Here is a 24,398-nt window from a genome sequence, read left to right as displayed (position 1 = left end):
GCTCTTGGAGAAAATCCATGAAGTTGAATAGGCGATCCTTCAATTTGGGAATAAAAACTACCCCACTTGACATAATGACAGACCTTAGATTTCCAAGAAAGGGAAGTGTGGGATAGCATAAAAATGACCTTTACATAGAAAACCCCACTTACTGTATTTAGTTTGGGTTGTGTAAAAATATCTTCTAGCACACCTTCTGGTAAAGTTTCTTTTATAATAGATGGTGGAGAAAATACTAAACTAGTATCTCCTACCAATGACTTGCTCTAAAGAATAAATACCATTACAACTGTTTTATATCCTTTAAACTTATTATTGTACAGAAAAGATAGTAGCATTATTACTTTAACTAAGACACATAACAGTGGCATTGTTAAATCAATTAAATATTTTAAATCGTCATAATATTAGTTAAACATACATTATGTAAGAGCTAAATCTGCCTATTGCAGGTCTTTCTTTAGGCCTGAAATGTTTTCTAAATTATTAATTAGACATTACAATTAACTTATCTGGTTGTTTTTTTTGTATTTTAGAGAAAAACCCTAAAAATCACCACTTAATGAACAAATTGAAAAAATCGCTCCCCTAAAAAAGCTCTCCCAGTTTTGATAAGAAGAGTGATTTATAGAAATTAAAGAAATGAAATGAAATGAAATGGGGTTTAACGTCCTACTGTTTTGCTCCGAACTGGGCTAATGAAGACGGGCATACGCCATACAGTGTGCTATGAGGGTAATTTTGCCCGGACAGCGGCACTACGGCCTACTCTTATATCGAATTCCAACTGTCAAGGGATCTTTAACGAGGACGCCAATGTGTACACAGGACCTTGGTTTTTCGTCTCATCCGAATGACTAGACAGCTGTCCTTGTCAGGCAGAAATTAAAGAGAGTGATCTGATATTAAAGAGAGTGATTAGTTTTATGTATATGGAAAATGGTTCTGAAGGTCAATAATTGCGTGCAAGGTGTCATTCCTGGTTACATATAAATGATAACAAACATCGTCTGCTACATAATAGTACTCGTAGTCGTATGGTCAAAAACTTTTGCTATCGTCTAAAACTACTTACGGTATTCCAATAGAAATACTTGTTGACATTTCTAAATATTTATAGCTAGTATAAATTTTGTTTAAAAACATAACCCATATTCAAAATATAATCATAAACGCTCGAAAATTCCATCAAAATATAATGTATTTCTTCCGGAATTATTCTCATTGGAAATTTTCATGTGTCATCTCTCGTAATTTCTCCCATCTCCCGCGTGTTCTACTTTACATTTCAGTTAAATAAACCAATGATGCATAGGTGCCATCTATTTTTAGCAACATATTCATCGGAATATTATTACCATGTGCGCTCACTTTATACAATAATCGAATACACCAAATAAATGTTCACAATGACAGCATGGCGGCAATCTGAACGTGAATCTTTCACACACTCTTTTTTTTTTTATTTATAAAAAATACATATGTCCATGATTTACAAATAAGGAGAGTGATTTTTCAATTTTAAGGCGAGAGAGAAAACCTCCCCTCGGTCGACATTCAGGTGCGTGGCAGGCGCTCGCGAGCCATAATCAACTCTTGATGGTATCGGATTTCTCGGATATTAAATAGATTAGAAAAGTTCAGCCATATTTTTATTTAAGCTAAAAGTGGAGGAGCGAGACTAAGCTTCGAACAACCAGTACGGTGGTTGAAATTATTGCACACGTCTTGTCAAACCTCCAAAGGCTAATATCTTTGCTCGCAATAGAGTAATTTGAATGAAATTTTCAAATTATTCATTTTACATTATCTATTTTGGAACTATTATAGCGAGAATGGCTAGCTCTTTATCTAAATCTTACATAATGTATCTTTAATAAAATAAAAGTACTTTTTAAAAGTTAAACATTATTCTGGCTTAGAAAAGCTTATGCAATTAAATCCCCACACATTTTCTATGTGATAAACAATTATAATCAGCTAATCACTATATTGACTATCTGAATATTAATAAATGTTGTATTTGGTTAAATCCATACAAAATACTTATCAATATTGTGTTACAGCTAATGATGAAAAGAAAGGTTACCGGTGTTTCTGGGGATAATAATGATACTTCTGGTTGCAATCTATTTATAGACTGACTTGTCCATTTCTGTTCTAATGACTGTCGGGCTCGTTTATTACTTGATTGCTGCAAGTAAAATCAAACAAATTAACAAAAGTTTACATTTAAAACCTCGAACAGTAATTTCCTTCAAATCTTGGGGTTTATATAAATGAAAGTATGAAAACACTTGTGAAGCAAGCAATTCGGTTGGCCAGTAGACTACAAGCGCACTAGTTAGAAATCAAACTTTTATGCACTGTATTCACATTTAGTAAATCTACATTTCGTTTTTAAATACTTTCTAACACAATCAAAATGACCGGAGGAAATGACCACTCATGCAAATTATTCTGTACTCACATTTTTATTTTTAAAGCGAGTATTCATCTACTTGCCATCAGTTTGCTCGTAGAAAGCCATGATTCATAAACACAAAGTGGACCGATATCTGATGTTAAGTTCCGATACTAATTCCAATAATACATTAATATTAGTAACAATATGTACATAATTTCTATTCCATTGCTATCACACGGTATCAAATTTGGGCAAAGTTCTTCTTAGTCAATATGAGAGAGAGAGAAATGGGGTTTAATGTCTACTCGACACAAGTAGGTCATTTCGGAACTAAAATTTTATTTCAATAATTCGCTTGCGCGTAGGTCTTTAGAAGTGGAAGGAAACCGAGAAAACACGAGGATAGACAGGCGATCCTCCTCCTTGTCACGTACAACCGGGAATCAAAACCATACCAGCTGACTCAATGACAGACCTTATGATACAACGCGCAAGCGCAAACCATTCGGCCACCCAACCCTCCATTAAAATGACAAGTCCAGTGAGAATATAATAATTGGTAGAATATATTCATCAATACAAATATAGTAATAATACTAATAACAGGGCTTGCCACTCGCGCGCACGCTACGCTCGCGTAAAACCAAATTTACGTGAGTGATTAAGTACTCGCGCAAATATAAAAAATAATTTAATCAGAAATAATTGAATATCGTAATATAAAAAGCCGTAAACAATTTGTATGCCTTCATATCGATGCACTATTGCGCACGCGGCGTGTCTTTCCAGTGCCAACTGTTGTTACTAAAAATACTTTGAGACGCGTACTGCCAGGCGGTTTTTAAGCGGATGTCCTTTGCCGTGTCTGGATAATCAAACATTGAGCGGATGTTGTCGTTTCTCTTGCAACGTTCTTGTCATGGGAAGAAAATTTACAGATATTTTTTTTTTTTGCCAAGGAAATAAAAGAGTATGCATTGTCATTGTGTGTGAAATAGCTTTATTCAACGTCTGCTTCCAACGAAGTGACAAGAGCATTGCCATTAGGCACATGAAATTAAAATGGCTACTCACGCACATCATTCTGCGTGAGTAAATACATGTACTCGCCTCACTCGCGCAAGTCTATATTTGCGTGAGTAGTCATCTACTCGCCTCCAATTTGCTCGTGGCAAGCCCTGAATAAGACGCTTCTTTGTTTGAATCCCTGTGAGAAAACCCACAAGGTTGGACAGGCGAGCCTACTCCTGGTCACGTACAACCAGGGAATCGAAACAACACCAGTTGACTCAATGACAGACCTTATGATACAGCGCGCAAATGCTAACCATTCGGCCATCCACCCCCACCTAATATGAAAAACATTACAAGAAACACAACTTACTATCTTGATGACTTTTCTTTTAGAAGATTTACCAGATATAGGTGTTATAACAGACATATCAGCTTCATACCCTGTATCACATTCACTCTTTATAACTTCTCCTATATCTTCTAATTGATTTGGACTCTACAAAATATACCTAGTAATGTACAGCTGGCAATTTGACAATTATATATCATATCAGTAAGCAGCCATCAAGAAAACAGTGAAAGTGACGCTGATATATAAATACATGAGACAACTAAAATGTCAGTGAATATACTAGTGTTGTCAACAGTGATGGGATTTCAAAATTGTCCTTGTCGGACATTTTTACCGAAAATATGGGGACATGATTCTTATCGTTATTTAAGCAGGCAGTTTTTAGACCACATACAAAAATCACGTATCAACAAAATATTCAAATACGTACGTAATAAAAAATAGGTTGCCAGGCAACAAAACAATGTGGGCATATAAAAATAGGTGCACCTCGTTATTTTTCGTACGGTATTCAAATTTATGTCAGTAATATTCCTACAAAATTACGTGATGTCGTAATACGACAGAATGAAATAGTGCTGACTATTGCTGATCCGTACAGTTTCAAATTCCTCCAAGATTTCGGGTCATAAGTCAATACATTTTCAGCAGAAGTCCGGCATTCGTCTTATACTCCGTTTCAACTTATATATGGAGGGTAAGGATGTAACGAGTCAAAAAAAATTGAACCGGTTAACCGATGGGCAAAAAACCGACCGTGACCAGTCAACCGATTCACTTTTTATTTTTAGTTGCGGAGTTATTAATCGCCGGTACTGTACGCAGGATTAAAGTTTACTTTTTAACACTGTTTAACTTGAATATAAACTATTAGACCCCAAGTCCTAAGAAGAGTTTATTTATTGCAGCTTATTTTGTTTTTCATTCAAATTTCTCGGAAGGAAACATTGCGTCGTCTAACAGTCAAAAAGGTCATGGTCTCACGTGGTCGTCACTCGCCGGGTACCAGCACATGCCGTTGTGTGACAGATCAGAAAATTAGTGTTTGACCCGTTATAATTATAGGAATATTCTATGGCCCCCACCTACCTCCATCTCAATGTGCAATGTTGTAATGTAATCCATTAATAAAATATTTAATTCGGCGTCTTTATTCACGCGCACAGCATTACTTTCATTTTCATACGCATTTAATAGTCAACCTGTAGTCAAGATTACCCAGCCCGAAGATACAACGCAATAAGTCGCTCTTTTCTGGAGAGTCTTAGATCACGGTCAAAACATTATTATAACTGTAGGCTTATAGTCCATGCCATTTTCTTAAATTTATATTTATAAATATTGCCGTATTAAAAGCTAATACTATAAAATTCGTATGTTTACCACACGTGACTGAACATGTGACCCCATCGAGCCAATGAAACAAAGAAAAGATTATACCATTTGGCCACGTGCCAGAGAGACGAAAGATACTTTGTTTACGGCATAATTTTTCTTACTACGTTTTCGAGCAGCGAATACGACCGTTTTATTACCGGGAAAGTTTTGTATCAACGTGTAATATGAACATGAGAGCCTGGGCTAATACTAGTAGTTTACTACTAGTTCGATATACACTGACATTTTTATATAGAACGAATAACGGTCACGGGAATATTGAACCGGTCAGGTTGCAGAACCGAACCGTAACCGGTCAACCGAGTAACCGTTTACATCCTTAATGGAGGGTAAAAAAATGACATCCCGAGCGAATGACACCATCTGCTAAATAATTGCATTCGACTCTAGCATGCGTTACCGTCTAAAACAATTAAGTACTTACACTATTCCAATCTTTTTTTTTATAAGCAATATTCTTATTCAGATTTGTATCTGAATAGGGACTGGGGAACAGGCATAGTCTATATTCGTCAACATTGCCTAGCGTATTTATTTCTTTACTTAAAAACATAAACCCCATTCAAAATATGATCATAAATCTGAGAATATGCTATCAAAATAGAATCTTTTCTTCAACATTAGACAAGTGAAATTTGTCAAGCATTCATTTTATAGTTTTACGCGTCTCGCGAGATTTCTACTTCCGTTCAGTTATCGTACTATAACCAAATGGTTTGCCGGGTGCTATAACTGCGTGTGATCAGAGTTAGCAATGTCTAGTATTTTTCGGATATATGTGTGAAATAGCTTTATTTAACGCTCGCTTCTACTGAAGTGATATCGCAGATGAATTATTGGATACATATTGATTTGGGGTGTTACGTACTATTAGGATATGTAACATATGACTAATTTCTATGTGCTGTCGGCCAACATCAAGGAGATTAAAACATCCGACAATGACAATGGGGAAATCATGGGTCAATCACATAGATTTTTAAGTTTATAATCACTCTTATTTGATTGATACATATCCCGACAAAGGATTGGATTAATGAATTGTCTGATAAAGGATTAAGGCAGATTAACTAGTTAATCAAGGTAGGTGTATAGGCGGTATAACACAATAAATACGTTGATCACTTAATTACCTAATCAATCCAGTTTATTATCAACGATAATCGGGTTGAGTGGTAGTTATACACTCAGTAAACTATATTAATTTTGAAAATTTGAATATTATTCACATGTCTTGATGTACGATGGGGCATATTCCCAGTCGGACAAATTTGGGCGTTTGGAAAATAGCGCCCGACAAGTCCAGAATATACGGGCGGGCGAAATCCCATCCCTGGTTGTCAATCAGATGTGATTATACAAATTAATATCAACTATGTAGATTTCAGTTTAATTATTCTATTTTAAGTTTAAATGAAATGAAATGGGGTTTAACGTCCTACTGTTCTATTCCGAACTGGGCTAATGAAGACGGGCATACGCCATACAGTGTGCTGTGAAGGAAATTTTGCCTGGCCAGCGGCCTACTCTTATATCGAATTCCAACTGTCAAGGGATCTTTTCGTGCACGCCAATGTGTACACGGGACCTCGTTTTTTTGTCCCATCCAAACGACTAGAAAGCTGTGCTTTTCAGGCCCTCTGTCCTGCATCACTGACAAGGGGGAACCATGCTGAAAAATATGGATGAACTTTCTAAGTTTAAAGACAACCATTGAACTAGATGTAACATACCCATTTATTGATTCGTCCAGCTCTTTTCTGTATCTCAGCCATTGCATTTTTGAATGGCGTTGGTGTTCTAGGTGACATTTCTAACATAGATCTCTGTACAACTGGTGTATGTAACTTACTATTACTGTAATATAAAGTCATACATACTAATACGTTAAGTCAATTGGAAGTTAACAATTATACCTATTAACTCTCAGTGTCACTGAAGAACAACAAGGGGTGTTTTATGACTTAACATGAACAAAATTTTCATACATCTATTAAATTTGGGCTTATTTTTTATCAATCACAATCTATTTTATTCTGAAGACAGGGGTGATTGCAATTCATGGTCACATTTCACTACAAGGAGGATTATTGCACATTTAAAATGAAATGTACATGTATTGTAGAAAACTTACCTTAAATCAAATTTAACAGTTGTATATAATGTATCTATACCAGAACTAGATGACTGACTACGACTACATACCGGTGTAGATGTTGCTTTACCAGAAAACGGTAAACACATATCAGGGCTATTCAAAAACTGAAATATACAATACAATTATTACTTTCATTGTTAGTTTTAAGGTATCTTCGTCATAGTTTCTGGAGGTTGTTTTCCATCAAATCAACTTTTATATTCAAGTTTTTGTCATTTAAACTAAGGCCCAACGTAGCTTCAAGCAACCCTTTAACGAAACATTTTTCAGTGTTTGGCTCAGGTTCTACAAAATTAAGCATTTGTCCACTTCTCATAGCAGATTAACTATCACTGTAACCCTGGGTATCGTTTAATCTTGTGTATCTAGCACTAATTTCTTTCACATTCGTTTAATAACAACTTTGTTTAAAAATTCATAAAAACGTTTAAAATCACCAAAAATCATCTAATTTGTACATGTGTCCAGTTTAAAGCTGACTGATTAATTTTGATAATGAGTGTCCAATTTACAAGTATTTAATTTCCTGATCACTGTTCAAAAATTAATTATTATACATCATTTATCAATTGGGTTGTTTATTTTTTAACAATGATTGAGAAATTAAACACTTGTAAATTGGACACTCATTATCAAAATTGAATGGTCAGCTTTAAACTGGACAGAAGTACAAATTAAACGATTTATGGTGATTTTAAACAGTTTTTACAAATTTTTAAACAAAGATTGGATATTAAACGAATGTGAAAGAAATTAGTGCTAGATACACAAGATTAAACGATACCTGGGTTACAGTGTATACTGTACAATGAACATCGGGGCTTTTGACAGGTATAGTGTTAGAATTTTGTAATGTTTTAATTAATTTTACCTGAGATGGCGAGAAAGGTAGATTTTTTATTGGTGTTGTTGTAGGGGTTAAAGTTCCCAACATAGTTGACATATGACCTTCATTTTCAATATTCTCTACAACTTTTTCTACAACATTGGATGATTTGATGCTTTCACTTTTACCAGGTTTCTAAAATAATAGAAAATAGAACATAAACATGTAGAAATATCATACCTGGCTGACAATAACTTTACATGACATTCTTAAGTTATATTGGCACAGAAGGGTTTCAATAGAATGCTGACATTTTTAATCTGTCCTGCTCCTATCGGGCCTTGAGATGTGATGGGTGCGGTCGTGCTGCACCTGTAGTGTGACCGCAAATTAAAACTAGTGAACATGAATTACCACGCCAGCAAATTATTCAATTTTATTAACATCAATCTTCAGGCTCAAAATAGTAGGTGAAATCATCCCCAAAACCATGTATGATTTCACTCCACAAAGCCCAGGTCAATTTTCAATGTCACCATCACATCGTTCATTCATTCAGGTGCAACGTTATCCTCGAGACATGGAATTATCAATTTAATGAGTGATTCCTGAAGAAACACATGCTAGACTGGAAGGGAAATGCGAAATTTAGAAATAAAGAATAGCTAGATGCGCATTTCTACATTTTTATTTGAGAATTTTGCCAAAACTATATAAAGATAGGTTGCCAGGCAACGAAACATACGACCACAGCAGCTAAATCGTCCGGGGAGTCAACAAGTGTTGTCGCATATTTTTACTTTTTTCGGTAATGAAACATTTATAATACACTAAAATCTGATTAAGAGTAACAACTCATTAAGTAATTATCAGAAAACTATTAGAATTTGTTTGGTTTTTATAAAGTTGCCCCATGCTAACGTTTAGTATCAAAACTTTAAATATCATGGATTTAGCTGTTCAAGTCATAAAGATTCACTGAAAATCAATATACGAGTTTGTCTCAAGATCTTAAACTTTGTGTATCAATCAGAAGTCAATCAGATGATAACTTTAGCCTCTAGAGTGTCACAAGATTTTTCAAAGTGATCAAGGGCCATAACTTTGGCAGTAATTATCGGAAATCGTTGAAAATCAATAGGATTCTTCGTCTCATGACCTCAAACACTGTCTTTAAATTTAAAGTCAATCGGATATTAACTTGAGCCTCTAGAGCATTCACAAGATTTTTTAAAGTGATCAAGGGCCACAACTCTGGCAGTAAATATAAAAAATCACTGAAAATGAATAGACTTCTTCGTCCCATGACCTTAAACACTGTGTATAAATTTGAAGTCAACTGGATATTAACTTTAGCCTCTAGAGCAACCACAAGATTTTTTGAAATAATTATCGTAAATTGCTGAAAATCAATAGGCTTCTTCGTCTCATGACCTTAAACTTAAACTCTGTGTATAAATTTAAAGTCAATCGGATATTAACTTTTACCTCTAGAGCGTCCACAAGATTTTTTTAAGTGATCAAGGGCCATAACTCTGACAGTAATTATCGAAAATCACTGAAAGTCAATAGGCTTCTTCGTCTCATGACCTTAAACACTGTGTATTAATTTAAAGTCAATTGGATATTAACTTTAGCCTCTAGAGCGTCCACGGACGACGACAATATACATGTACGACCACATTTCTCGAAATTCGAATTCAACCCATCAAGGCATTGATAAACACCTACACCAAGTTTGAACATTCTAGCTCAATTAGAAAGACTTATTGTGTCCAAAAAGTGTGACGTACAGACGGACGTACCCAAGTGACTAGATCGAGTTTGTCCCAACGTTTTACTTCTAAAGCAAAACAAATTTGTGGTGCTGTCAAAATGACCGTCTTGTCTGTTGAAATGTAATTGGATATACACATGTATGATATCTAAAGAAAAGGTATTCTTTTTCATGCTTTTAATTTATGAACATTTAGCCTATAAACGGTGTTTATAATTTATACATCTTTGGCTTTGAATTTAATGTAAACTAGTTATAAAAAGCATTGCCACAGAAAGAAATTTGGCAGTTTTAAATAGCTCCCGCAAAATATGTGGCAAACACATTTTACCACTACAGCGTGATTTTCAGATCTTAAGGCCTGTCCTATATATACCCCAGTTCCATTTCTGTGCAGTTTTAAAATTATTATCAAAGTACGGTAATATTAATCAAAGCCAACAGATAGATTCCAAAATACAATAAAGAAACATGAAAACAAGGGATTATCAATAAAAACAAACCCTACCTTTCGATGTTTACTTTTTCGTAGTATAGCAGGAGGTGATTTAAGCTTAGAGGCTGCTGGTGATAAAATAGGTATTAAAGTTCCTGGACTCTTCAATTTACCAACAGCATGACCATCAAACCGGATCCCTAAGAAAAAAAGAAACTAAAAATGAATCTAATCCAATTCTTTTATAATGCAAAGATATAAATTGTTAACAGACAAGACGGCAGGTTGCCAGGCAACAACAAACAGCCACTGACACTAAATCTACAAAGTTTTTTATTTATTTATTCTTTTGTAGGTAATGGGAGCATTCAAAGACACTAGAAGCCAACAGTGATATATCAAATTTATTTTTCTCTATTAATAAAAGATTTGTACCTGTTGTTCCTTTCTCATTTAATCTAGTAAATTTAATAGGTGTAACTCCTGTTCTAGATTGAGTACCACCTATCAGATCTAATGATGATAAACCACCAAATCCAGTATCTTTGATACCATCACTAACTCCAAGTGGTACAAATGATCTGTCAAAAAAATTTTCGGTTGATTATATATAAGGGACTTTTTATATATAACAATACTATATCTACATTAATCTATACATTCACCTTATGAATAACTTCGTCATGTTTGAACATTCTACCTCAATTAGAGGCTGGAGCTGGGCGACATTTTGTTTTTTTCGATCTAAAACCGTCACAGAAATAAAAACTGTCAAATATACTGTCTTTTTAGAAAAAAATCGAAAAACCAAACATAAATCCAGAAAAAATGACTTCCTTTCTATGTTTTTTACGATATTTTATTGTTTGGTGATGAACAAATACCGTTATAATCTCCCGACTATTCATTCCATGAAGTTTGGAAACACCGTTAAAGAACCTTGTTTTCGTCACGTGACTTCTCACTCACTTTTCCACCCGACAATACGATTTATCCCGGCATCTGTTCAAATTCTATGCATCTGGACGAATTGGAACAAATTTTATTAAAGCAGAAATATAAATAATGCAAACTACATAGAGAGCACAGGTAGACTGATTATCATTCAGTGCTGGAAGTTCTATGAAGGTCTGTGTTCCGAAAAACGTGATCACAATATTTTCTGAGAATATTGTGTTATCTGTTTCCAGGGATATCGCCCAGCTCTATTAGAGGCAAAGTTAATGTGTTCCCAAAAGGGTCTACAGACGGATGAACTCAATAGTCCTCTGCTTTCATGGCAAGGCAACAAACAATGACAAATTCAGATTCAGTTGAATATCAGCTGGTTAGCAATCCTGAGCCAAATATAAAGAGTTAAACATGTCACAAATTACACAAATGGAAACTTACTTTAACGGTGTACAGTGTTCATCATGATCCCTTATATTTACCACATTTGGATTTTGTGTTTCACAATTATCTTAAATACAATACTAAATAGTTAATAAACTTGTAGAGCTGTGTGAGAGAGACAATATAAAATAAACATATGATGTATAAGTAATACAGTTGTCAAAAGTTACAATTATGCTAACCAATCACAGAATGTAACATTAACTTGAAAAATGTTCATGGATGTAAAAAGCCTTGGACATTAGGTGAAAAATAACATATGATTTTCACTAGTTCTGGGCTAGTGCGAACAACTTTAAAATAAGATAGGTTGCCAGGCAACAAAACATACGCCCACAGCAGCTAAGTCGTCCGAGCAGTCAACAAGAGTTGTCGCATATTTTTTCTACTGTCGGTAATGAAACATTTATAATACACTAAAATCTGATTAAGAGAAACAACTCATTAAAGTAATTATTTGAAAATCATTAGAAATTGTTTGGCTTTTAGGTCTGCCCCAGGCAACGAAACATACGCCCACAGCAGCTAAGTCGTCCGAGTAGTCAACAAGAGTTCTCATATTTTTTTCTACTGTCGGTAATGAAACATTTATAATACACTAAACTCTGATTAAGAGAAACAACTCATTAAGTAATTATTTGAAAATCATTAGAAATTGTTTGGCTTTTAGTTCTGCCCCATGCTAACGTTTAGTATATGAAGCATTTAATATCATGGATTTAGCTGTTCAAGTCATCAAAATTCTTTGAAAATCAATACACTTGTTCGTCTCAAGACCTTAAACTCTATGTACAGGGCTAGAAATTCGCCATTTTTTGCGAGAATCGAAGAGGATTCTCATATATGGAATCTGCGCGAATCCTCCGAATTTTAATTAATAATACTGTCTAAAAAACAAAATTGTGTTTATTGTGATAATCTAAAACACCAAAATACAACAACGATAAAAAAAACAATCAGATGGAGTTTTTGGTAAACACTTAAATTGTGCCAAAAGTAATATCCAGAAAATGCCGTAGTCAAAATAAGCTGATACAGCACCATGGCATTTCTTCATAGCACAATTTGTAGTCTTTTGTCCATCACGCAACTAGTCACGTAACTTGCAAAAGCTTTTATTCATTCGTCGATGATAGACAAACCGCACAATGATCATGTGACAACCATAACTGAAATTGCTATAAAATAAACTTCGGTAGGCCCTACGACTATGATATAGCCTTCAATAATATTTCTAAAATTAAGTCTCTGTCACCATGTATATACAATAAAAAATCATAACGGTAAACGCTATTTAGAACTGGTTTATTCCAACCAATATGTCACTGTCATTGGAATTCGGCATTCCAGATTATGTTGGGAAAATATCTATGCTGTTTCTCTCTCCGTGTATTCGGTGTTCTATCAGGGGATTATATTCAATGAAGATTTAAATTTACCTAACAGCTGGTCAGTGAATCCATCAATGTATGATCCAGTTATTATTTTAATACCTGGAATTCACACGGCGGAGCGTGGAAGATGCGCGATTCGCAAACCATGCCGAGATGAATTAGTTTTGTTTTTTTACCGGATTATCAAAATCGCCGTTAAATGTGCTAATTACTCGGATTATGAACCACATATGGCTGATTCGCACTAAGGTATGACTGTTGTCGTAGCCGACACATTCTTTATTAACAAGTAATATAATTAACGCGCTGTAATATTAGCCACAAGTAGATTGATTTATGATACCATGTGGCCGATTCATTGTGTTACTAATTGGCTAGATTAAACATCAATCAGCTAAATCCCACAAAATACAGTCGATTAAGAAAACTAACCCTGACTGACATTCAACAGTTGGACTCGATTGACAATTCTTCCGAGATTTTTTTTTTTTTTTTTTTTTTTTTTTTTTGAGAAAAATTTTACGCGAATCCTTTTAGATTTGCAGCGTAAGCTCTTGCGAGAATCCTTGCGCGAATCAAGATTCGGAGATTCGCATGAATTTCTAGCCCTGATGTATCAATCTAAAGTCAATAACTTCGGCAGTAATTATTGGAAATCGTTGAAAATGAATAGGATTATTCGTCTCGTGACATCAAACACAACATATAAATTCAAAGTCAATCAGATATTAACTTTAGCTTCTAGAGTGTCCACAAGGTTTTTTTCAAAGTGATCAAGGGATATAACTCTGGCAGTAATTATCAGAAATTGTTGAAAATCAATAGGCTTCTTTGTCTCATGACCTTAAACACTGTGTATAAATTTTGCTGGCAATTTAAATTGAGGTCTGTGATATCAATCTAACCGCAGAGAATATTTCTCGGGAAAAGTAAGGCATTTTGATGGTAAAAAAAGACAGATGACTGTAAAATTGTCACCATGTTTGTGAATGATAAATTAACACTTAACAGTCGATTATCCAGTGCCGTTCGTGATTGTCGATAGTATTCCCCATGGTTACGTATTTGATAGCAGAATGTAACAAGTCTTAATCTCCTGTTGTCAAGAAACATTCAATAGAGTTACTTCCTTTGATCGCCAAATATGAACGAGCGGAAACTATTGACTCACACAGACCATTTTAATGACACAGCGGTATCAGAGAACCAGAATATTTTTTGTCTGGCCTAAGACTGCATAACAGTTGCCCATTCAGAAATATCTTCACTGATTCAACAAAGCTTTCATGTTTCTACAGACTCTACTTAGGCTACATAAAGAGCCTCTTTTTCATTACCAGCACTTTAAAATTAAAATATAAACCTTAAAAAAAACCCCCAAAAAAACCAGGGCCCGGTTCCTAGAAAATTCTTAAAGTAAGCACAAAGTCATGCTTCACCTTTTCTTACGTAAGAAACTTATAAAAATACCGTCCCTTGAAAATTCTCAAGACCATTCTTACGTAAGCACAAGTCAAGTATAAGTCTAAGCACATTGTGACTGGTAAAGTTTACCATAAACTGAGACTACGATACTCTTTAACGTCACAAAAACAACTTTGGTATGCGAATCACGTCATTAATTTGTCGTCTGCTTCATTGACGTCATACGGTTGATTTAGATGCATTTGGCATGTCCCCTGTAGGCCTACACATATAAAATATGCCACAAGATAAAAATAACGCAGACTCATATAAACTAACTGAATAATTGCGAGAGCGCCTGATCTTAAGTAGCCCGTGTGTTTGTAGCCTATTGTTTACTAACTGGCAAATAAATAAAATGGTTTCAGGGTAGAAGCGAAATTTTCTATAGTACCAGTATTCTTAATTTCTCCTGGAGATGGATTTTCTCTGTCTTGTAATTGTCTCTTTGGTATTAAAAGGTGTCGGAAATGCCGTTGAATAACTCTACGGTCAGCCATCTTTTTGAAGTGGAAACAGACTTAAGTTGGTAAGCAAGCCACATACCTTGCTTGGGACTTGTGCTTAGATTGACTATGTTTAAGAACGAAGTTGTGCTTAAGTTTTTTCTTGGAACGCATAATAACGTTCTTGTGCTTACAATGAAGTCTACTTAAAATCTAAGCACATGAACGTTCTTAAGAATTTTCTGGGAACACAAAATAAGGTAAGTTTACTTAAATGCAAAGTCTACTTATATCTAAGCACAAGAACGCGCTTAAGAATTTTCTAGGAATCGGGCCCAGGTGGCAGAATCCATCATGCAGTCCTGTATATAACCTTAAATGACAAAGATGGTGGAATTCGTCCTGTATTATATAACCTTAATAGAAAGACTTACTACTATCAGCAGCATTAGGAAAGAGTTGTATTGGAACTATTCCCTGTATAATATTACTGGTTGAACTAGGTGTATAGGGATGGGTATAAACAGGGGGATTGTTATGCACTTTCTCTCTTGCTTCCTCTAATTCACACTTTCTTTTCATCGTAGAATTCCAATGATTTTTAATAGCGTTATCTGTCCTGCCTGGTAGATATTTAGCTATTTCTGCCCACCTGTTACCAAATGTTTTGTGTAGATGATATATTAAATTATCTTCTTGTTCTGTCCAAGCAGTCTTCTTTATGTCAGGATTCAAATGATTGTGCCACCTGAAAAATACAGAATTTTCTTTCTATAATTTATAATATAACACATCCATAATATCCACTTCAATCAGTTACAGGGTAACAATTCTGATCTATTTTTGGTCAAATCCGGAAAGAAATTGTGGCTAAGTAGGGACTATAATGCTGGTATTTTGCAGGGTTTTTCACACTAGAAAATCTCTAGTGTTTTTTAACAAAATTCTTCAATTTATTGAAGGTCATACTAAACAAAATATGACACCCGGGTAAAAAATTAACATATTTAAGTTAAAGTAAATTGTCTTTAATTTCATGTGTCATTTCATTCTCTGGCATGAACTAGATCTTTGAAAAGACAATAAGTCAATAATTACCTTTCTCTACACTGTTTTCCTGTTCGTCCTCGTAAATGTTTAGATATCAATGTCCAACGTTTAGGTCCGTATGTAATAACCAGTTCTACAACTTTATCATCTTCCTATTAAAAAAATATCAACATCAATTAGTACTATACTATGCATATTAAGCATTTACATAAAATTCAATATTACTAATAACTATTGTGGCCTTGGTAGTTAGTAGTATTCTTAAAGTTCACATGACTCTTGACAAAAATGTTTTGGTCTTAAATCTTGTCTTGGGTGCTACTGTCCAAGTAAAACACGACTTTGTTACATTAGTAGGGTGCCCTGTGCAGCAACAATTTTCCCTACAGAAAGTTGAGCTCAACACGGCAAATGTGCACGCTTCAGTGGCTTGTCTTGAAGTGGTTTCTGGCTAATCACACAGTGGAATAACACTCAGCGCTAGAGTCTATAAATAGCCATCACATGTGAAATTCTCTATACATTTATCAACTATTAGAGCCATAAAAAATCTATTGGTTATTTGGTTATTATAGCAGCTTTAGATATTACGTTTGTTTTATTTTTTAAATTGCTTTCTATACCATTAGGAGCAGTATCTTTTGGTTTAGTGAAAGAGAGAGAGAGAGAAAAATGGGGTTTAACGTCCACTCTACACAAACTAGGTCATTTTGGGACTAACATATGGTTTTAATTTTATTTCAATTGCTTGCGCGTAGGGGTCTTTAGCAGTGGGAGGAAACCAGAGAACCCGGAGAAAACCCACGAGTTTGGCGTGCGACCCTACTCCTCGTCACGTACAACCGGGGATTCGAAACCATGCCAGTTGACTCAATGACAGGCCTTATGATACAGCTCACGTGTGCTAACCATTCGGCCATCCAACCCCCCCCCCCCCCAATCCCCTTTTGGTTTAGTACAAATAATATCTCTGAAACACTCGGGTTAGGCAGTAGTTTCATTTTATTTTACAAGGTTCTTAAAACAATTGTTGAGTTGTCTAACGTGCATATTTCTAAATTCAATTTTTTGTTCTAGCTCTCTGTTATGTTTATCATAAAAAAAAAATAGTCTTGATTATCCCAGCCCGTCAATCAAGACGTGGAATGGTCGGTAGGGTAGACTGGTTAAGCGAGACTAATTTGGAAACAAGGGCATGTAACCTATTTTTTTTTACTCAAAAGTGCCCAGATGTTATGGCCGAGACTCGTAACCATTTTTCAGTCTATTATTTATGGATGGATAAATGGTCATACCTTATTAAGTACAACATGACCATTTATTCAGTGACTATAAATGTGCAAAACTGATTTAAGGCTTGGTATATAAATATTGTGGTGTAATTGTCGAAATATTTGGAGATATTTATTTATGGTGGGTTAACTAACATTAGAAGTAAAGTTTATTAAATATGCACAGGTAGTGTTGATGTTCCATCTTCAGGTGAATGTTTGTGGTATTGTATAACGAGGGATGGTATATTTCAAGGTTTTATCACAATCTTTGCAATAAAAGAGTGTACTGGAACAACAGGAAGACAAAATATCACTGACGGGAGGACAGGGAATAAAAGTGATCTTTACATTATAACATATTATCTACCACCGTACCTCTTTGGTCCAAGGACCTTTGATCAAGTCTGGATTTAAGGCTTTCAACCAACGATGCTGGCACTGTATGTCAGAACGATCTGTAAATAGACCTGCAACGTGTCTCCAGTCAACAGAATCAGGATATGTCTCAACAATTCCTTTTAATTTATCATCCTAAAAACAAATGTTAAATTATAATTAGTATAAACATCAGTAAAGGTGTTAAGAAGAATGATTATTAACAAGATTACTCAATAGATTAAGGAGATTACAATTAATTGTTAACCCTAATAGAAGAATTCAAGATGACGAATATCAGTTCGGCTTACAGCAAATAAACCAATTTCTGCATTTGTACTGAGACATTTGATTTTTAATAATACTCAAGAGTCAAATGCAATTTTACATTAATTCAAACTATTTCCTCTCATACCAAGCGAACATTTGACGCAATTATAAAAGAACTCTTCTTCCTAATTAATCATTTGTTTTAACTATTTCATCATTGTTTAATATAATAAAAGTCAAATAAAAATTTTCACACAGAAACAACTGATACTGGTAGAAGTTGGCAGATTATATTAATCAGACAGAAATTTAAATACATGATAAATAATCTACCTCTTCCTTTGTCCAACGCCCACGGTTATAATGTTTTTTAAATTTTATTTGAGATAAATTATAATCATGGTCAATTTGTCTTCCATCATCCGATTCATCGTCGCTACAAGATGACTGACTACATGTACTATCCACTCTGAAAAATAATAATTAAGCATAAGCTTGTGTAAACACAAATTATTAAGTACTTAACTAGGTTTCTAGACTACCTTAGCCACAGATCTAGGCCTACTGAATACATGTTTATGTGTTTTAATGCATTTGATATGAATTAGAGTTAAGACAGTAAGTTAAACAACCACTTATATAGGCGGTAGTACAATTTACTCAAAATCCACCATAATGAACAATAATTTATATCGATCATTAATAATTTACTGTTCTTTATGGGTGGTTTAGGGTAAATCGTGCTCAATGCAAACTGCAAGCAGTGGCCTAGCCTATCATAATTTTGTTTAAACCCAGTAGGCTACATTTCAGTTTCAATGAAACTTTCATTAAAATCATGTAAAAACTTCTCGTTAGTCTACAAAAATATGGAACGAATTGCTGAGTGGCAGAGTGACTTTACCGGTATAAGGCATTTGTAGATAATTATGTATGACTTAAGCTATCTACTAGGCCTAGCTAGGGAATGAAAAATAAAATGAATTGGGGTTGAACATCCTACTGAGCTAATGAAGATGGGCATGAGGGAAATTTTGCTCAGACAGTGGCACTACAGCCTACTCTTATATTGAATTCCAACTGCCAAGGGATCTTTTACATGTACCTTAGTTTTTCATACCATCCGAATGACTAGACAGCTGCCTTTGTCAGACCCGCTGTCCTGCATGACTAACAAGAGGAAACCACATCGGAAAATCCTGTGAACTTTCTCGGGCAACATTAGGAGCGAACCTGAGATCTCCAGGCTGGCAAGCCTGTCGAGCCAGCGCCTTACTCACTTAGCCACCATGGCTCCCAGGCCCAGGTAGGACTATCAAATGAAATTTCACTATCAAACCTCCCTCTCGGACCCTTTTTATTCATTGTGATTTGTCTATGGTAAGGTACTAAATAATATAGAGCAAAGCTCCTTTCCGGTAACACAGGAGCGTAACTGAAACTGTCACAGACTGTTGGTTAAACAAAGTTTAGACCGGAATTGGATCCACTACCGGACTGGATAATCTGCTCTAAATGACGTCAGACTGGTTCCTATGTCACTACGCTATTCTGATTTCAATATAGAGACAGGTAGCAGCCAGCTATCTTGCCAGGAGGAATTCCTCCCAGCAGTGCGCATCTCTTTCTGCGCACATTACCAATGTAAACAAAAACGTGATCGGATGCTGAAGTATGCAATAAAGATGTCAACACCAATTAAATATGCAACAGCGTGGATTAGAATTAGAATTAGAGCCGAAACTATGCAATTTTTTTCTCAATAACGGAATTTAACTTTAAATTAACGGTACAATAATTTGAAATTTGAGAAATATGGCAATAAAATCAAAATTGAGCGATTTACCATAGCTGGTAGGCCTGCAATTGTATCTGATTATAATAAGAGCTGATTTTAAACTGTCGCTTTGTTTGGGTTTAAGAGGTCGCACAATCAACGTCTAATTTGGCTAGAGCAATCTTAGTCTTAGACATTAAAGAAAAGCTTAACAAATCATCGAGCTTACTGGGGAACCATGGTGGCTAGGTGGTTAAGATGCTGGCTCGCTAGCCTGAAGGTCGGGTGTTCGATCCCTGCATTGGCCGAGTAAGCTCATCAGGATTTTCAGACGTGGTTTCCCCTTGTCAGTGGTGCAGAATGGAGGGCCTGACAAGGACAGCTGTCTAGTCCTTCGGATGATACGGAAAACCGAGGTCCTGAGTATACATTTGAATGCATGTAAAAGATCCATTGGCAGTTGGAATTCGATATAAGAGTAGGCGATAGTGCCACTTTCTGGACAAAATTTCCCTCATAGCACACTGTATTGGAGCAGAACAGTAGGACGTTAAACCCCATTTCATTTCATTTCTAGCTTACTGATACTTATTTTAATGCTAAACGTCATCATCAGGGATGCCCGTCTATTTTTAGTAACACTGCGTCAAAACATGGCTGCGCACTTCAAAGACAAATATTAAAATGTTAATTAAAGTGATTTGAGTAAGTGTCAAAGCTGGGGTTTGGTTTTAAAATACTGAAATCAAATATTTCAGTATCATTTTTCAAATGTCTGATAGCTGTATAGTTTGTGAGTCAGTTGTTCGCCCAAGACAGGAGGCTGTTCAGTGCGACAGATGTGAACGATGGCAGGACAGAACTTGTAATACTGGTAAGACTTTAATGTTATTTTTTTAAAAATCAACAATATTGTATTAAATTCAACAATATTTTCAGGTGTATCTAGTCCTAGATCCCGTATTGTATTAATTTCAACAATATTGTATTTTTCAGATATATCTATCTACAGCCCAGTACCGCAGGATGGTGAAGGAATTGACAGTGGTGGCTCTCAAATGTATGGAAATGTGCAGCACCCATGAAACCACAAGTTTGACTTCACCGAAGGCGGAAAGTACTAGACTGTCTTTGCCTGTAGGCCTACCGAGTGACCAGAGTATATTCAACTTGTCAGTTCGCCCCGACGTCGACATGCCGGAAAATATTCAGGAAAAGTAAGTACATGCATAGTTTATCATATCCAGAACAAGTTTATTATTAATATTATCCTTAAAATATATCATATCCAGAACAAGTTCATTTTTATCCTTATTATTTATCATATCATGTTTATATGGTTTTTATATTGTTATTAACAGTCCATAGCTGAAGATTTGTCAACGACAGAGGCAATGGTAACGTACAAAGTCGTAGATAATGGCACCCAAAATAATAATTCAAAAATAATAATAATCATCATATATTTTTGATGTAATAAATAATTTAACATTATTATTTTTATAAATTGTTGATCTAATAAATTCTTAAATTGTTGATGTAATAAATTTTTATATTACTGATTAAATTAATAAATTAAAAAAACCAGCGGCTGCCAGGGCCATAATCCATGAAGTTTCGATCCGATACATGCCATATCGAAAGCAGCCGAGATCTTTTGGGGATAAACCTATATTTCAAGTTTCGTCGAAATCGGATAAGAATTGTGACCTGTAGAGAGTCCACAAACAATTGTGGACGGACGGACAGGGGTGACGGCATAATACGTCCACATGAAAATGTGGCCGTATAAAAATCAATATTTTTTGTGGTATTTATTTGTAACTTGGAATGAGTGGGTTTTTTAAAGTTCGGATGAGTTGTCTTATAACTTCGGATGAGTTGTCTTTTGACTTGGGATGAGTTGTCAGGTATTCCTGTCTCTATATGCAAGTCAGTAAAGAAGTGACATAGGAGTGAGTCTGACATATTAGAGCAGGTTATCCAGTGTACCCGATATACTGGGCAAAATATTCAATGCGCATGTCAACACAGAGTTATATCCACTCTATCACATCTCATCCAAGCGAGATTACGTGTCAAATCAATTCAATGACGTCACATGCAGTCAATGATGAAAATAATTATCATTCTTTCTTTTTTAAACGAAATTCATTAATCGGTAATTTATCCAATACTCATACAATTAAGATCTGAATTAAAATCAATTTGGAATAGGCCTAAAGAAATTATTTAACATTTTTGGCTTGCATCACTTGAGAAACTTAATAAATAAGGTTTTATCCTAATAATAATTTAACAATCAGCTTCGCTTTACTCAGGCAATGCCTGTTGTTTTCATATTAAGAACCTTCGTCTGTCACTCAGGAAGAATGTGTAGTTGAACATTGTAAACTTCAAAAATGTTCCTCAACAAATTTCCTGTCATGTGGAGGAATCAGATCCATCTCTTGCTTTTTTTGTGTGACGTTATTTTTCTCGTCAGCACGCGCTATTAGGCGCCATTGAAGAGTAAAGCAACCAAAAATACTGCATAGTAAAATGATTAGAAATATATGTAGATCTATATGAATAAAAATATGGCATGGTTTTATAATATTTTTTGATTGAATATGAAGCAAAATAGTCATCAGTGATGATAACAAAGAAAGGGTTGTCACAAATTCACGCATCAACTCAACTTGTCAAGGTCACAACATCAACACAACAGATCGAGAGTGGCGTTCACACCGGCCTGTAGTCTCCCAAATCAGGAACGGAACGGTCATCAGATCAGGGTCAAAACATAATATTATAGGTAACTGGTATTATATGAATAATACGTTAGCAGTAATCACAACCAAATTAAGGTATATTTAATGTACATTTTACAAAACAAATAAAAATCAGCACAGCTGACGTTGACTCTCTCGAGTCTCTGCAGTGTAGATTCTATGTTGTCAAAAAAAAAAAATGTGTTTCGTCCACTCACCCGTCGTTTAAAAGGTCAAACTCAATTATTCTCTGTGCATCCATCTAATTTAACTTTGGCATCCATAACCTTTCCAAAATTATATTAAAATTATGGTGTTATTCACATTTTTTTTCCTCCCAAAGTGCTCGAGTTTTCAGATTATAAAAATGGCGGATCGCATTGAATTGCGCGCCCTTGTTAATGAGATGGGTGGTGGAAAAAGCTGATTGGTCCGGTCCTTGATGAATCATATCTATTTTTAGAATACTAACTTTTATCATTTCCACAAGGCTCTACGGCATAATATACTGCCCGTGTTCAATTTAACTTCGTCATAGAATAAATTATTAAAACACGAAAATAGTTTTAAAAATAAATAAATGAATTTCTGGGCTAGGCCTAAAAATCTATTTATCTTTAAAAAAAAAAAAAGAAATCACACGCAAATTTTGAATGGAAATCCAATTAAATTAGTTAATGCCCAACTGCAATTTTCACTGGGGGGTTGGATGGCTGAATGGTTAGCGTGTGCACGCTGTATCATAAAGTCTGTCATTGAGTCAACTGGTGTGGTTAGTCCTGAAATGACCTAGTTTGTGTCGAGTGGAGTTAAACTCCATTTCTCTCTCAATTTTCACTTGTGGCGTGGGGTGTTGTTGCATATCAGAATGGTTAGGATGTGCGTGCTGTATCATAATAAGGTCTGTCAACTGGCGTGGTTTCGATTCTCCGGTTGTATGTGACAAGGACTGAAGGAGTAGGGTCGCCTGTCTAACCTTTTGGGTTTTCTCTGGGTCCTCCAGTTTCCTCCCACTGCTAAAGACCCCTACACGCAAGCGAATTATTGAAATAATTAGACATTAATTAACTTATCCAGACCAATCAACTCACGATGTCATTTACTGGATTATGATCTCATTTGCTGCTCAACTTTCATTCATGATTTAATCATGAAATGGATAATCAAGACTATGGGGTTTTTTTTATCGTACTGACTTGAAATGGAGTAATGATCAAGGCTAGGCCGAAATTTCAATCTCTTAATTCTCGGTTCATAGTGGATCAATTTGACTGAAATTTTTAGCATATTGCCCTTACATTATCTAGTTTTTAACTTTATAGTGAGAACTGCTAGCTCTTTATCTAATCTGCCATAATGTATCTTTAAATAGTTTATTGTTGGCATTATGAGAGAGATGAGGATTAATGTCCACTTGACACATTTTGGGAATAACATATATGGTTCAATATTAGCAGTGAGAGGAAACTGGAGGACCCAGAGAAACCCATGAGGTATAACAGGCGACACTACTCCTTGTCATGTGGAACCATAGTGGCTCAGTGCGTAAAATTTCCCTCATAGCACACTGTATGGCATATGTCCAACTTCATTAGCTCATCGGTGCAGAAAAGTAGGTGTTCCATTTCCTCATGTTAAACCCCAGGGAATCGAAACCACAGCACTTGACTTGTTGACAGACCTTCGGATCTAAAGTGCACATGTTTAAGAATTCGGCAACCCCAGTTCGAATTTTAGAATACAGAATTAGATTACTTGACTCCACCATTCACTCGGTTATTTGAAAGGGACTAAATCAACTCGGCGTACCTGAGATAATATTTCTTCTAATT

At 35.2% G+C, this 24,398-nt stretch overlaps 1 protein-coding gene across 1 annotated transcript in view; it reads right to left on the bottom strand.

The window, feature by feature from the left end:
• LOC126823273 (transcriptional activator Myb) overlaps window positions 1-22,950 on the bottom strand; it is a 28,160-nt gene extending 5,210 nt beyond the window's left edge. The window contains exons 1-14 of the mRNA XM_050552006.2: window positions 22,785-22,950; window positions 18,370-18,505; window positions 17,767-17,922; window positions 16,166-16,269; window positions 15,502-15,815; window positions 11,761-11,830; window positions 10,804-10,949; window positions 10,441-10,568; window positions 8,201-8,350; window positions 7,306-7,433; window positions 6,905-7,028; window positions 3,792-3,917; window positions 2,090-2,194; window positions 153-266 (exon numbers count right to left, since the gene is read on the bottom strand). Coding sequence (XP_050407963.1) covers window positions 153-266; window positions 2,090-2,194; window positions 3,792-3,917; window positions 6,905-7,028; window positions 7,306-7,433; window positions 8,201-8,350; window positions 10,441-10,568; window positions 10,804-10,949; window positions 11,761-11,830; window positions 15,502-15,815; window positions 16,166-16,269; window positions 17,767-17,922; window positions 18,370-18,505; window positions 22,785-22,828 — 1,845 coding nt within the window. The 5' untranslated portion in view covers window positions 22,829-22,950. The remainder of the gene's footprint in view (window positions 1-152; window positions 267-2,089; window positions 2,195-3,791; window positions 3,918-6,904; window positions 7,029-7,305; window positions 7,434-8,200; window positions 8,351-10,440; window positions 10,569-10,803; window positions 10,950-11,760; window positions 11,831-15,501; window positions 15,816-16,165; window positions 16,270-17,766; window positions 17,923-18,369; window positions 18,506-22,784) is intronic.
• Between the last annotated feature and the right edge of the window lie 1,448 nt (window positions 22,951-24,398).

The sequence above is a fragment of the Patella vulgata genome, chromosome 6, assembly GCF_932274485.2.
Source record: "Patella vulgata chromosome 6, xgPatVulg1.2, whole genome shotgun sequence".
NCBI classification, from domain to species: domain Eukaryota; kingdom Metazoa; phylum Mollusca; class Gastropoda; family Patellidae; genus Patella; species Patella vulgata.
This window is presented reverse-complemented; position numbering and strand designations above follow the sequence as displayed.